Source organism: Branchiostoma floridae, chromosome 4 (assembly GCF_000003815.2).
Source record: "Branchiostoma floridae strain S238N-H82 chromosome 4, Bfl_VNyyK, whole genome shotgun sequence".
Classification (NCBI taxonomy): domain Eukaryota; kingdom Metazoa; phylum Chordata; class Leptocardii; order Amphioxiformes; family Branchiostomatidae; genus Branchiostoma; species Branchiostoma floridae.
The window spans coordinates 9878890-9893451 of record NC_049982.1 but is presented as its reverse complement, the minus strand read 5'-3'; the positions used below and the strand labels follow the sequence as shown (position 1 = coordinate 9893451).

The following is a 14562-nucleotide window of genomic DNA, read 5'->3' as shown; positions in this document are numbered from 1 at the left end:
TCCGCCATCGAGCATGTAAAAATATGGATTAAACCAAACCGAGTCTACCCGCAATATTTTCCCTCAAAATAAACGAAAAAGTATTTTAGAGGGTCAAGATTTCACAATTTTCCTGGGGAGCATGTCCCCGAACCCCTTTGGATCTTCACGCCTTCGACAAGATTTCCATTCAAAATTCAGGAGATAGAAAAAATTTTCAGGCTGACTGGAACAGTGGATCACATACCACACTGTCTCCATTCATTCTAGAGAACCCCGACAGCCCCTCGGGCTCCACAGAGTGCCTGGGTAGTTACAGCAGCCCTGACGGCTGCCAGGGCACGGCCTGTGACTACTCCGCCAGCTGGTGGTACGACGAGACCACAGACAAGATCATGTTCGACGTGATGGGCAGACAGACCAGCGACCGATGGATCGGGCTGGGCTTCTCCACAGACCAGTCAATGGTAGGCTCTTGTGACCCTTCTATGTCTTGTGCTCTTGCTTTGTTACATTCCTTCTTATGAACGTACTCAGTCTGTTAAATTAAGAATGATAGTTTATAGTCAATATAGATTTATATCATATAATGTTGCCTTTGGCCTTCATGTGAATTATTTTCTCGTTTGATTGCTAGACCGACGCTGATGCAGTGGTGGGATGGTGGAACGACGATGGGACTGTGACCATCACGGACAGGTGACGAAGAAAATGCTATATCATAGAAAAAGCCATACCAGTAATAAATCAGCCATGGGGGCACAACCAGAAGAAAAGCAAGATAATTGTCTTCGATTTTTTTTATGACCAGAGAGCAAATTGGTACCTCTTGGAGTACAGTGAGGACATCGTTTTTAGTTCAGCTTATGTGCCTTGTACACCCTTGTATACATTTTCCATACTCGTACCTTCTGAAACGTCCCAGGCGTTTCATTTCTATTTTTGTCTCCTACATCACATCCTAGATAAAAGTGAGCTTACGCTTGTTTCTTTTCTTACCATGTGCAGATGGCTGTCTGCCAAGTCCACCACAGGTGTCGGTGTGGATGACTCTGACGACCTGGAAGGGAAGGAAGGATCGTACATAGACGGGGTCCTCCGCATCAAGTTTACACGTGCACGGGCAACAGGTGCAGCACTATCCTCACAGACAGCTTTTTGTGCTATTTTGTTCAATTGTTTTAGTGCTAGGCCTTATTTTTGTCAACTTGCATTTGAAAATTTTGGAAAGTTAGCATTGGTCTGAAGGTCTTCGTATCATAGACCTGAAAATATCTATGTCCCGATAGTGCTATATTTATGTGAAGCGTACCTACATTTGTCTTGTCTTCATCTTTCATATCAAGACAATTACAATCATTTCTTTTTCTTGCCATCAGGTGACGACTCTGATCTGTCCTTTGCCGACAACTGTCTCCACATGTTCTTCGCGCAAGGCGGAACCTTCAATCAGGGCGACCTGTCAATCACCAAGCACGAGGCCACGCCCATCGTCTCAGCCAATGAGATCTGCATAGCTCGCTGTGGTAGGCATTCGTCATGTCAGAAATTCTTAAAGTCCGAGATATGATGTTTGAATGATTATAGCTTCTCCTTTGTTTGAATAGCCAATGCCACACATCGTTGTTATGATATTCATAAGTAGTGTTTTAGATAATGTTTTTCATGCGATAGATAGATATGTAGATAGATAGATATGTAGATAGATATAATCCAACAAGCAGTTACTCAAGCAACTGGATATGATTTTGGAACTGCTTGAGTAACTGCTGTTTGACGTATCTTATTACCAGGATGCCTAACCTTCATTGCCGATAGATGGATATAATTCAGGGTAATCATCACGTTTACATCATCTATGTAGAGTATACAATGGGGGAGCGTATATGACGGAGTTATCCAACTATAAAACCATATAAATTTTCCCATGTTCCCTATCTCTGCAGTTTCCGGTTCCGGTGTCCCGACCGTGTCCTGGGCCCTGCTCGTGTCCCTGTTGGCTGCCACGACCTACTCACTGCGGTGGTGATACCAGGAAAGGTCGTCAGCTCGACAGATGTGTACATAAAATACTTGGTTTATGATTATCGCCACATTTCTAGAAAGACAGATTTTATAAGATTGTAGGTGTTGTATTCATGTGTGGCGCCAATGTACTGTTAACATCAAAAGGTAATCAAGAAATACCTCAGTCTATTTGTTTACTTGTTTGTTTGTTTGTTTGCTTGCTTGCTTGAAATAAGTTGCTTTACCCCGCCTCGATGTGCCATTGTTCCTTTTTGTAAGCCACTTTGCAGTTGTCATACTATTTTGATCATAACCATTCATTACGTATACTAATGCAATGTTGCATTACGGGTAGTCTTACGCAACTCATGCGCCAATGAGTCTAACTCCTAATTGAGAGGGACTGCCACATGATGTTTTCCTGGGTATGTGGCATTTTCTAGTCAATACGTTTGCTGGGATCATCGTACTGGGTTGTCCAACAACTAACTGTTTGTATCTTTGTGATCATAAAACGGTCGATGTGAGTTCGTCCTTTCAGAAATCCTGTACCTCAAAAATACTGTTATTGTAATAAGATAATAAAATGATTTTATCTGATTTCAACATGATGGTTTTACTTTTTTATGATCTTCTCCTTTATCTGCTTGAAGATAATGAACATGCACTGGTAGCTCGAACCATTATGTGATGATGAGGGAACAGGTATCTGACGCCGTTATATAACTGGTTATATTACTTAAGCATGGTCATGCTTTTCTGAAAGCTGTAGATTTCTTTTATTTACAGTGGTCGATTCTGCCAAGGGAAAGTGTTTTGTTTGCTCAAGCAATGGCCTCTTCAAGTCCTGATAACGACCACTTGTTTTGAGCGCGCCACATCTTCAAGTACCATATGTGTGAGAACCTTGCAAATGGCTCTTACAGTCATCAGCTTAACCGGGGTACCGAAAGTGCGAAAGGGAACGAAAAGGAGCGAAAGGGAGCAAAATGGAACGAAAAGGAACGGATAGGAACGAAAAGGAATCAAAGGGAAAGTACCGCAAGTGCGAAAAGGAAGAAGATTGAAGCAAAGTGAAATAAAATCGATGGGAATATAATATAAGGAAACGGTACTGTTAGTGGCAAATGTATATGAAACGTGTTTTATTTTTGCATTTTTCGGCTTGTTCCACGAAATGCCTAAAGCCCAAATGGTTCCATAGAATAATGGACGTTGCAAAGTTGATGAGACCAAGATAAGACCATGCATATCTATGTTCATATACCTGTTAATGTGGTTATAACGTTCCACAGCCTTCTCATTGACTTCTAGTAGGTTCCGGTTGGAGATAAAAAGGAACGATGACAAACTAACAGGCAGTTTGCCCTGATTGCCCGGAAACTCTGATTGGGTGAATGTTGTTTACATGGATAGCATGTCGGCGAACTGGCGGGAAAGTGCACGTGTACGCGCGCGGAAATACTAGTAGATAAATACAGATCAACGAGATCGAGAGATTAATCTGGCCACGCAAACACTTTTGGCACCCACAGTACCGTCGTCTTACATTCCCATGGATTTTATTTCAGTTTGTTTCACAGTTGGTTCCTTTTTGTTCCTTTTGCACTCTCGGTACTTTCCTTTTCGTTCGTTTTTGTTCTCTTTCGTTCCTTGTCGTCCTTTTCGCTCCTTTTTGTTCCCTTTCGTTCCTTTTCGTGCCTTTTCGTACCTTTTCGTTCCTTTTTGCACTTTCGGTAGACCCGTAAAACATTGGAGTATTATTGAGAAATTTCTTTCTGACTGGTGTATTTCAGGACCACGCCAAGTGTGACCTACCGATGCCAAGCCAAGAAATAAAAACATCTTCTAGGATTGAATATAAAAGCCAATTGAGTTGGATCTGATACAGTACATTTCAGTAACGTTCTGGCAACATATCATGTATTGATCATTGTGGAATCTACTCACACTACGTGAGTGTGCTTATGTTATATTGTGGAACTCACGCTACATGAGTGTACTTGTGTTTTATATTGTAGGTTATCTAGGGACAGATCCTGGGAAAACAGCACTTCAGAGTATCTGTTTGCAATAAACTTAAAACAACAAAAACACTCTTTCTTGGTAAACGATCGCGGTAATTTCCTACACCATCTCTCAAGGCTTATCTTTATGTACACTATCAAGGGTTTTATACATGAGCACAGGGTATAAAAGGCCTGCTAGATAGAGCCACTTCGTTCCAGAAAAACGCCGTATCCTGAGGTCGACTGTAACGACAATCATGGGCATCTGGACAATTTTCGCCGTGGCTCTTCTGGCTGTGCATTGCACTGGTCTTCCTGTCATGGTAGGTGCCTTTTCAACATGTTTAGATGATTCATTTATTGCTATATTGAATGTTTTGTGTTGGATGTTTATATGTAAACAAAATCAGAAATCAGACCTTTCGTAATTTTGAAGAGTATAAAATGGTTTATGTACAATCACACCTGAGTGATCGTTTTAAGCCTTCGGTGGTACGAAAGTACAGTAGTTTATTGGTACGTTTTAAGAATTGGCAGGCCACAAATTGAAAGTTACTCAAAGTTATTCCACGAAGCTGTTTCTTGAAACGCATTGTTAACATCTTGGCCATTTATGTAAATTCAGGTGAGCCTCCATTGGGGCAAGTTTACAAAATATGTCATATTCCGTGTTATGCTTTAAGAGCAGAAATTTGTAATGCCTCAAGTTGCCGTAAAACATTCCAGGCTACTTTCAAATCATTTCTTTTTCTTTCGCTGTTTTGCCAATTGCTTTGTTTTCTTTTGTTTCCTTGCTTTGCTGACCCAACCTTGATTCAACCTTGTACGTGACCGTGATGCCGGTTTGCAGGAAGTCAGGGGTCGTACAGGTACAAAATACTTGTTTTTGTAACTCCCATTACATTAACACACAACGTTGACAGGCGCCACTGGCTAGTAGATTCATACAAGAGTAGCTGTTTAGCATAGATTATATAATAAGGAACTACAATCTCCGGGTTTCAAGTTTTACTGTTTTATAACATCTATTACATGCCATGGTTGTAAAATCATCCGACAGGACCACTCTTTACCATCTGTGACAGCAGCGTCGGTTCTCATGTTACAAATCGTAGCCGTCGCTCTGTTCTAAAGTGGGCGTATGAAGAGTGTCTGTGCCGTAAGAGGTGCTTACTTAGTAAAGGTGAAGGTTATGAAAATGCCTGCGACATAGAAACTTTAACTCCTACATACATAGCAAGCACTTATTGTACATTTACAAATGTAATTCTGTGAACCACGTTATATACTTCACCCGGCTAGGCTAGCCTGGAGTACGAAAAATTGGAAGTAGAAAGAATCTTACAACATATGACATCTTTTCCCATTGTTGCTTTTTCTACAGAGGAAACCGTGATGGACAAGATTCTATCAGCCAACAGTGGTGGGTTTGGGAGATTTTATTACGTTAAAAGGTTCACAAAGTTGTAATCCGATTGGCTGGTGACGGCCTTTGCATGACACACGGGAAAAGTCTAGCTACGAGCGTATTATGGACTAAAAGTGCCTAAAACTTAGCATTCTCAGGGAGGATGAAAACTTCGTCAATTTTCTTAGTTTTGTAATCCAAACATGTTGAATATCCTCTTTGAAACATTATGAAGCATTCATGTAGTGAAAGTCCTTTATTTTTGTTAAACAAATGATTTTTTTTCTCTTCAGATACGAACATGTTTGAGGGTGACATCCCACAAACTGCGGTAAGCATGCATAGATATATCACGACCTATCTTGACCAGCGATCGACCATCTTATGAGATTTCTATCCGTAAAAACAGCCTTAGTTACTTTACAGTGTTGTGAGTAACTGTCGGGACTGATTGAAAGTCACTAGATCGAGAAAATCTATTGGTCACTAAGCGTATCAGGAAGCATATCAGATTTTCCTCTGTTCTTTCGCAGACTTCTAGGAACGGAATCCGTGATGTTTCCAAGGTCTGGGCATCCAGGGTCATCCCCTACGAGCTCAAAGCTGGAGATTTTTGTAAGACAGTTTCAGAGCTACTTTACGTAAATAAGACAGACTGTTCTCCTTAGATACATGTATATCTCGTAAATATGGCGCCATGTAGCATTCTGTTGTAGCCATAGCCCTGCAAGTGACATAACATCGACAGAAGAGTCGCGTTTAAAAACACAATATAACCACACTGATGTTTGTGGTTTTTATATCTGGTTAATAAAACTACATAGAAAGCACTTATATTCTTTTACCCTTTCCGACCGTATGGCTTATTATTTTTCTTTATCATATTCTCCTTTATCATCTTCACATATGACATGACATGTAACATGACCTTCATGACATGGCCAATCATCTTTCTACTGTCAGACTGTCAGAAAGTTTTTCCTAATAGATATTTATGAATGATATTTTTTACAGCGAGTTCTGAACAGTCTGTGATCCAGCAGGCAATGAATGAGTACGAGGTCCGCACCTGCATCTCCTTCGTCCCGAGAACTACTGAGACAGACTATCTCTACGTCCAGAAGGGATCAGGGTAAGGGTTTATCTCGATCTCTCCATCTGGTGGCACTTACAACGTATTATCGTGTGGTTTAGTATCAATTATGGAGCGGTTGAGCAAGTCTTTGCTCCGGCTCTTGGCGCGTCGTGGGTTCGTGCAATAAGTGTTATAACGGTCACAGAGTATATGATGCACACGGAAAACAAATTGTATACTGTCCAAAGAGGGACATAAACATTAACGTTAACACAGAATACTGGCAGAAACTTGCAAATGGCAGATCCATCTGGAGACTGACACTATCCTGGCAGCTAAAATTGGGAGAAACCAGACCGATGCGCATGGCAGAAAAAAGCGGATCCTCAGAAAAGAACTTTGGAACAGACCTGGGTCAGCTTTCAGAGACTGCAGCTGCCATTCTGGACTGTTTAGTCATATTCGAAGCTGAGGTCTGATATCAATTAGGATTTTACCATGGTCAAATATATTGACCGAAGGAGACTATCTATATATTATAATGTTCAACATTTTTTCCAGATGCTGGTCTTACGTGGGTGTGCAGGGCGGTCGGCAGGACCTGTCCCTCGGGAACGGTTGTGTCTACATAGGCATCGCCATCCACGAGTTCATGCACGCCGCCGGCTTCTGGCACGAGCAGTCCCGCTTCGACAGGGACGACTGGGTCATCATCCAGTGGGAGAACATTCAGGAAGGTAAGGCACTCAAACTCCAAGAAACTACATTTCTTTCAGGAAGATTAAAGGCACTCAAAATGCAGGAAACTACACTTCACTCAGGAAGACAAGTCGTTCCTTACTCCAGGAAACTACATTTCTTTACACCGCAGCTTCTTCGTCGCACATGATAAAAAAGAAAGTTCATATTAGTTGGTGTCACTTGGTATTGCACGGCATGTCTTAACATAATAATGCATTGGCGTTGTCCAGGTAAGGAGCACAACTTCAACAGGTACTCGGAGGTTGACGTGTCGGGGCTGGGTGTGGACTATGACTACGGTTCCGTGATGCACTACAGCGCCACGGCCTTCAGCTCCAACGGAAGCCCCACCATCGTGGCGCGCGTCAGCGGCGCGCCGTCTCTGGGTCAGAGGTCAGGCTTCAGCGACACCGACGTGGCCAAGCTCAACACTCTGTACAGTTGCCGTGAGTAGAGATGTTTTCAAACGGGATTTGCATGCGTTTTTTTTAAAAACTGGGATATGGCATGGAGCAAAACAAATGGTAAGACCTAGGCAGATCCCATTGAGAGAGATGGTCAGGACAGTGAAAGACCTCGACGTTTTTGACCATTCAATTCTGCTCTCGCCTGTAACAGCAAAGTGAAAACTTTGCCAAATTAGTGCTCGTATTCTTTCTATAGAAATTCGGCTAAGAACAGTATGTACACATCATATTGTATAGGAGGGCATATGTTCTTGCCTTTTACGTCTCTCTTCCCAGACATGCCTGTCGGCTGGAGTGACTGGACCGAGTGGAGCCCGTGTGACGACACCTGCACCAAGACCCGCCAGCGCTTCTGCTCCGACCCGAACGGCTGTACCGGACACAGCGTGGAAACACAAGACTGTCCCTGGCCCTGTCAAGGTAGCCATAATATATTTTACATCTGAAGAGGAAAGCATAGATGTCATAGAGCAAAGAATCAAACCATTTATGTGTATCATCAGCACTGAGGATGGGCTGAGTATATATATATATATATATGTATAACTATGTAATGGTCGCTAGCGCTAGTCTAGTTTTGTCTAATAATCACTTTTCATATTGTAAAATATGAACTATGCAAAGGTTTTCCACGCTTACAACATGTATAATTTGCTTTCCTTTGATTCATAGTTGGCATCCACCCCGACTGCGGGCAGTACTACTTCGGCGGTGCTTTCGGCGAGATCACCTCCCCCATGTACCCCGGGAACTACCTGGACGCAGCGACCTGCCGTTACCTGGTCAACGCCACCGCCGGCAGCACCGTCACTATTAGCTTCCAGACGTTCGACGTCGAGAGCCACACGTCGTGCGGATATGACGTCATGAGGGTTAGACTGTATTACTCATGTTTCATTCAAGTAAAATTAAATAAACCGTATACAACAGGACATGCACACATCACGATTCCACACTTATTTCTAATGTGTGTTATCAAATGCCAGAATAGATGGATAACCTAAGCCCGTGTCAAGCTATCCCTCGGCATATAAACGCAGGACGGACAACTTAAAAAACGGACGCATCTTTTGACATAATGTATGTGTTATTCATTTTTCAGGTTTACGATGGCGAGGACACGTCGTCCCCTGTGCTGGCCTCCATGTGCGGCTCGACCCGCCCCGCTCCCATCACGTCCTCGGGAGACCGCCTCATGATCGAGTTTGTTTCCGACGCCTCGGTCAACGGACAGGGCTATGTTATCCAGTACACCACCGGTGGGTGCAGGACATATCACCACGCTCATTAGATTCCTACATTTAGGAACTGTCACACCACTTTTTTTTTTGCTTGTCTATACAGACGGGGACAATGTGGCACTAGTACTGCACTCAAGTTAGTAACTTTAATAGATTATAATACAGACAGAAGGTAAAGGTAGTCTTTTCTTTTACCTCTCCAATAGAAGTCAGGTACACATTTTTACACACACCATTTCTATTGAAACTGACTTCAACCAAGGGTATGACTATTTGTCTAAAACTGGAATAAGGTGATTGAGAATGAACAAAAACGCAGACACACTAGCTGACAGGATACAACTAGTTACTTTTAAATACATTTAAATTTCATGGTTGCTTCTGAAATGAATATATGAATATGAATAAATGAAAATGATGTTTGAATAAGGACGGACTTCTTCGTGTTTTTCCAGTCCCTACGGCCTTCAGCTGTAGCTTTGACGCGGACCTGTGTGGCTTTACCCAGGACGGAGATGACCAGTTCGACTGGACCCGTCAGACCGGCACCACTCCTTCCAGCTCCACCGGGCCCACCACTGACGTCTCCGGGTCAGGTGGGTAAATCAGTTTACTATTACTTAACTCAACATGCAAACTAGCTAGTTGTACGATCAAAGATTACTCGGTCATCAATTCTGATAATGACTTAACAAAAGTCTGTCCTTATTGCCATTACTGTCTTTCCCAGGACGATACTTGACTGGCCTGGGAAAGGCTTAGGTCACATTTTCAAACCATGGCCCGACCGGGATGTTTAAAGAAACGTCAAATTAGAATGTGTACCTAGAAATGTACACAAATCATGCCCACGAATCCTATTTTGACATCTTGTGTATTTTATACTATTCTTTTCGCTCCCGAAAGCTGCCGGACCGGGCCTCGGTTTGAAAATGTGACCAAGGCCTAAGGCCTAGGTCCCAATTCCCAACCCAGGGCCCGGTCGGGTAGCTTTCGGAAACGAATGATATGATATGAAAGGCAACAAAACACACAGAACGTAAACAAAATTAGTCATGAGCATAATTTGTGCATATTCCTTGGTAAACACTTTTATTTTTCGTTTCCATAATCAATAAAACATCCCGGCAGGGTCCCCATTTGGAAATGGGACCTAGGCCTAAAGAATACGCCACATGCGATTTGAAACATAAGGTTTTTTTCTCTGTTTCTTTCGAACTCAAGGTCACTACATGTTCATCGAGACGTCTGGCTCCCGTACCCAGGGTGACGCCGCGCGCCTGCGCACACCGACACAGAGTGCCAGTCCTGCCGGTTACTGTCTGCAGTTCAAGTACCACATGTACGGAACAGGTGGGGGCGCTTTTCTTATGTCATTGCTCGCTTTACCACCCATGGCCAAAGATGGTGGCCTGATTTACTCAGACACGCGTTTCCTGAGTCGACTCTGAGCCTTGCAATTGTGTGCGTGTGTGGATGTGGCTTTGGGTCTGCTTAGATAGTATTTTCATTCTAGAAAAAGCTACTTGAGTGGCCTAAGGTTCTCCTTGCACAGTCCTAAATAGACGCTGAGTCGACTCAAAAATGCGTGTGAAAATTCAGCCATTGTTTAGCTGTGAACTGTTTTTCTCATTTTTCTGTGTATCTGTCTGCCAGTCTGGATAAACATCAGAATTATTTTCATATGACAATACAATTAGCTTCATAAACATATTTAAAGTATAGGATATATGGGAATCAACAGGTGTTGCATAATAACATGGTTACAACAGGAAACGTTATGTATTCAATCACCTATGAAACAGACGTATGATATCCGTGTCCACGTTCCTTTTAAATAGATGACAAGCTGTTAAACGTTGCAATACCTTATCATAGTAATGTAACATGTGGTCGTAACTGTTCCCTTTCCTGACGCTTGTCCCTTCAGACATCGACACGTTGAACGTGTACGTGACTGACGGAAACTCCATCCTGGGCACACCTAACTTCAGCGTGACCGGCGACCAAGGAAACAACTGGCTGAGTGGGCAGCTCACCATCCCTGGGGACGCCGACTTCCAGGTAAGGGTCCAGTCATATTTGTCGTACGATCTTCGCACGTTCGCAAACTAATGGCATGTTCTGCACTACACTCCAAGCAGAGGTTCGGCTCCGGCTGCGTGTTTACGCGTTTTTGTCTGGCTTTCGACGTTGTTCTGTTTTCTTCATGTCGGTTTAGCCGTGTGATATACGTCAAAACATTCGGAACCGAACCTCTGCTTGAAGAGTAGGAGTAGTTCTGCACGACCAACCTAACAATGCTGCTGTCCTGTTACTGTTAAGACTGTCTTAGGTCCTTGTCTGTAGCTGGTTCTGTCGCATCCTGCTTGGAAATTCTGCTGCCGCGCCACATGCCTGTGAAGCTTGTTTGTTACACCAAAGCTGGGTTATATTGACTATACAGACATGACTGATGCAGACACAGAAAATCATTACATGTTAAAATACACTAAAACAAGGCTTCAGAAAAGTACTAACCCCAATTTCAATCTTAACAATATTTCTCCACCAGACAGCGCCAGCGTACATGTAGCTGCTACAATGCATGGAAATCAGTGACAATAAATAACTAAGACTATTTTTAACTCTTGCCATTGTAGGTTGTCTTCGAGGCCATCAGGGGAGCCAGCTGGCGCGGCGACATCGCCATTGATGACGTCCTGATGTTCGAGGGTGTCTGCGCCTAAGGGCGACTGCGCTACAACGGTCAATAATCAAAGATAGATTCGACATCAAATAAATACATAAATTCAATGTCTACACACGCTTCAGGACTCTGTTTTTGTCAATGATCAAAAGGGGGTTATCAATCTACATGTATAACGTTCTACAGCCATGTTACTCGATCGACATCCTAATCTATCCGCGTTTACAGAAAAAAATACTTTCCTCATATTAGATATGGCAAAGCCCACTCATCACAGAAAAGGTGGGATCCTTCGATTTCCAATGTCTCAAAAAAAACGAACCCAATAGGTAAGAATTTGGAGCCAAGTTTTAGACTAAAACTAGATACATGCTATTGTTCTAAAATATCTGTCCGTCCATTTAATTTGTTACCTGCAATTAGCCATCGGGCAATGATTTGCAATAAACTTGTCACTAATAAAACAGGCAAAAATACAATTTATTCATAGCATAAGATGTGTGCAACTTCACATCTGCACAGAAGCAGTTTATGTTTTACTTACCACTACAAATATGTTTTTACTGAAAATAACAAGCATTTAAACCTTCCCGTCATCGCAACTTTTCTGCTTACATTTTATTAACTCAATACAAGTCATTTTTAACAAGAAAACCATGAAGCTTAACGTATTATTGATTAACAAGTTCAACCAAACACTTAACGAGAGTAGGAAAGTCTTTACATCTGCACGAACGGTCTTAAATAAGTACAATGTACTATGATTTAGCGTTTTTTATCGAGCAAAATTATTACCCTTGCGACACTTAACTGTGAAACATGCAAAGTCATACACAACGTTTATAATAATCGCATAATTATTATCAAAATGGAGCCAGACTGAATGTAGCTCCAGCCTCAGTTCACTGCAGTTATTTATCAAGACTCGTCGGAAACATTCCCCACTCTATAGCACTAACAATCAAAGGAACCTATTAGTAATGTAATGTAAGTTTACAAACTTCTTGCAAATTTCTATCGTGGATTATCCTTGTCCGATATGTGGACTCCGCTCACGTTTCTAAAACGAGCGCCCCTCGGGGGCCAATCGAGCCGTGGCACGAAGCCAAGAGATTCGGCGGACGCCGACTGGGGGCCAAGTTCCACGTCACTGGAGAGGTCCTCAAGTGAGTCTTCACTCATGCCCACGTTCAGCTTCACACCACTCCTCCTTCTTCTGATATGCAGAGCGTCTAATAGGTTACCTGTCCAGGGCTTATCTGTGTCATCATCATGGCGGCTTTTTTTGAATGCCAAAAGGGACTTCACGCGCTCGATCGTGTAAGTCACGATTTCTCCCTCCTGCGGCACCTCAAACTCTTCCTTCTCTACAGTAAAAATGTCCATCATGATGGCGGCAAAGAAGTTCAGAAGAATGAATCCCATGGAGAAGATGAAGCTGATGAAGAAGATTGATCCTAGCACCGGCGATGCAATATAGTCGTCGATCTCATAGGCCCCGATGGCAAAGTTCAAAACTGTGACGAGAGCTCGGGGAAAGGAAGAGTACGACTGGACTAGGCGACCAAAGGCAAGATGTCCAAACACGGCGTACCCGATCATCATGATGACTATGATCAGGCCATGTGACAGCAATGGCGCCATGGACCGTGTGAGGGTTGCTTCGATCAGGTAAAGGCTGTTGTTGCCCCGAAGTAGCCTGCAACACCGCATACAACCTACAAAAGCGATGATCGCGACAACAGCCACTAATGCCTCGTCGGCAACAATCGCGGGTACAAGGTTGAGGAATGAAGCTTTGTTCTTTCTAAAACTTGCAAGAGTTTGGTTGGTCAGTATCATACGAGCACCGAAGGCGGCAAATGCTGTCAAGGAGAGGAGAATAATAAGAATGTCTATAAGGTTCCAAACATTCCTGAAGAACGCCCCTCGCTGAGCAATAATTCTGCGTACAGCAGCATAGATATCGTAGATAATCACCAGTGTGTAGGCTACCTGAAATATCAGTACCACCATGTCGATAGCGTGCCTGTACTGGTAGAGCCGTATCATCCGGACAGTCGACGATGCGCGGGCATTCCCAGTGTCCGGCGTCTCTATGAGTACTGACACCAGACAGAACAAGTCCACATTTGCGTTGTAGATCGTAAAGTCAACAACTACGGCTCTGGTCTGTCGATCTATCCACTTCTGATCTTCCAGGTCATACAGCTTGAAGTATGCTTGTGCTGTCTTGACGTTGAAATCAGCGACGTACCCGCCTGTACCGTATCCTGAGAACGACCACACGCTGTCTGTGTGTTGGTATACCCATGGGCTCGAAGCACTTGGGGTGAAGTTTGCAGTCTTCGGTGGGCTCACCCAACTTGTCAGGAAATGTTCTGTAACCGCGTTATCTCTGGTATAATCTTCGCTGCAAAAGTCGAAGTAGAGCGATAGTAGTCTCGTGCCGACCACGCCGTTCTTCTGTGCTGTACACGCTTCTATATCGAACGAAAAGAAACATGGCAAGAGTGTTTGTTTACTAAACAAGACCAATTTGATAGTTTTAGCAGCAATATGACAACAACAACAAAACTTAAGTGTTTCCCAACACTGAACAGAGACGGGGGCGACAATGGCCTCTAAGACGCGTCGTTGAAGTTAATAGATTCTGACGTCACAGCCGGGTCCCGGAAGCTCCCGTCTATTCCGTGAACAAGACTGATAGTCGAAAAGTTGGAATAAGCCCCGACTTTCTTTCCTGTTGGTTAGATAAAGCTAACTTTTGCCAAAATGTTATTTACCAGCTTTAATGCTGGGTCCCATCATCAGTTTTAAACGTTAAGCGCTTTACTGAAGATGGAAAATTGTTTGTTATTTATTATTATCATATAGCCAGGCGCCGCGGACCAATCAGAAGGCCCCGTTCCACGTTGGTTATGACGCCGTAACACGTAGATTCAG

At 43.2% G+C, this 14562-nt stretch overlaps 3 protein-coding genes across 3 annotated transcripts in view; 2 read left to right on the top strand and 1 right to left on the bottom strand.

The window, feature by feature from the left end:
- Positions 1 to 2211, top strand: part of LOC118413554 — an 11146-nt gene extending 8935 nt beyond the window's left edge. The window contains exons 13-17 of the mRNA XM_035817080.1: positions 250 to 446; positions 617 to 678; positions 988 to 1109; positions 1359 to 1505; positions 1926 to 2211. Of these exons, the coding sequence (XP_035672973.1) occupies positions 250 to 446; positions 617 to 678; positions 988 to 1109; positions 1359 to 1505; positions 1926 to 2008 (611 nt within the window). The 3' untranslated portion in view covers positions 2009 to 2211. The remainder of the gene's footprint in view (positions 1 to 249; positions 447 to 616; positions 679 to 987; positions 1110 to 1358; positions 1506 to 1925) is intronic.
- A 3143-nt stretch (positions 2212 to 5354) lies between these two features.
- On the top strand, positions 5355 to 11729 carry LOC118414260 (tolloid-like protein 1). Its single transcript, XM_035818180.1, has 13 exons — positions 5355 to 5418; positions 5697 to 5734; positions 5937 to 6018; positions 6418 to 6535; positions 7040 to 7215; positions 7450 to 7665; positions 7963 to 8106; positions 8359 to 8558; positions 8789 to 8945; positions 9383 to 9523; positions 10152 to 10280; positions 10858 to 10991; positions 11570 to 11729. The coding sequence occupies exons 1-13, from the start codon at positions 5391 to 5393 to the stop codon at positions 11654 to 11656; spliced, it is 1650 nt and encodes a 549-aa protein (XP_035674073.1). The 5' UTR covers positions 5355 to 5390; the 3' UTR covers positions 11657 to 11729.
- Positions 11730 to 12214: 485 nt separating this feature from the next.
- LOC118413553 (polycystic kidney disease and receptor for egg jelly-related protein-like) overlaps positions 12215 to 14562 on the bottom strand; it is a 26973-nt gene continuing 24625 nt past the window's right edge. The window contains exon 41 of the mRNA XM_035817079.1: positions 12215 to 14099. Coding sequence (XP_035672972.1) covers positions 12631 to 14099 — 1469 coding nt within the window. The 3' untranslated portion in view covers positions 12215 to 12630. The remainder of the gene's footprint in view (positions 14100 to 14562) is intronic.

Coding starts and splice junctions, on each gene's coding strand:
- LOC118414260 (XM_035818180.1), top strand. CDS start 5,391: ATGGACAAGATTCTATCAGCCAACAGTG. Junction 7,216..7,449: donor GTGGGAGAACATTCAGGAAG/GTAAGGCACTCA, acceptor GGCGTTGTCCAG/GTAAGGAGCACAACTTCAAC. Junction 8,946..9,382: donor TGTTATCCAGTACACCACCG/GTGGGTGCAGGA, acceptor GTGTTTTTCCAG/TCCCTACGGCCTTCAGCTGT.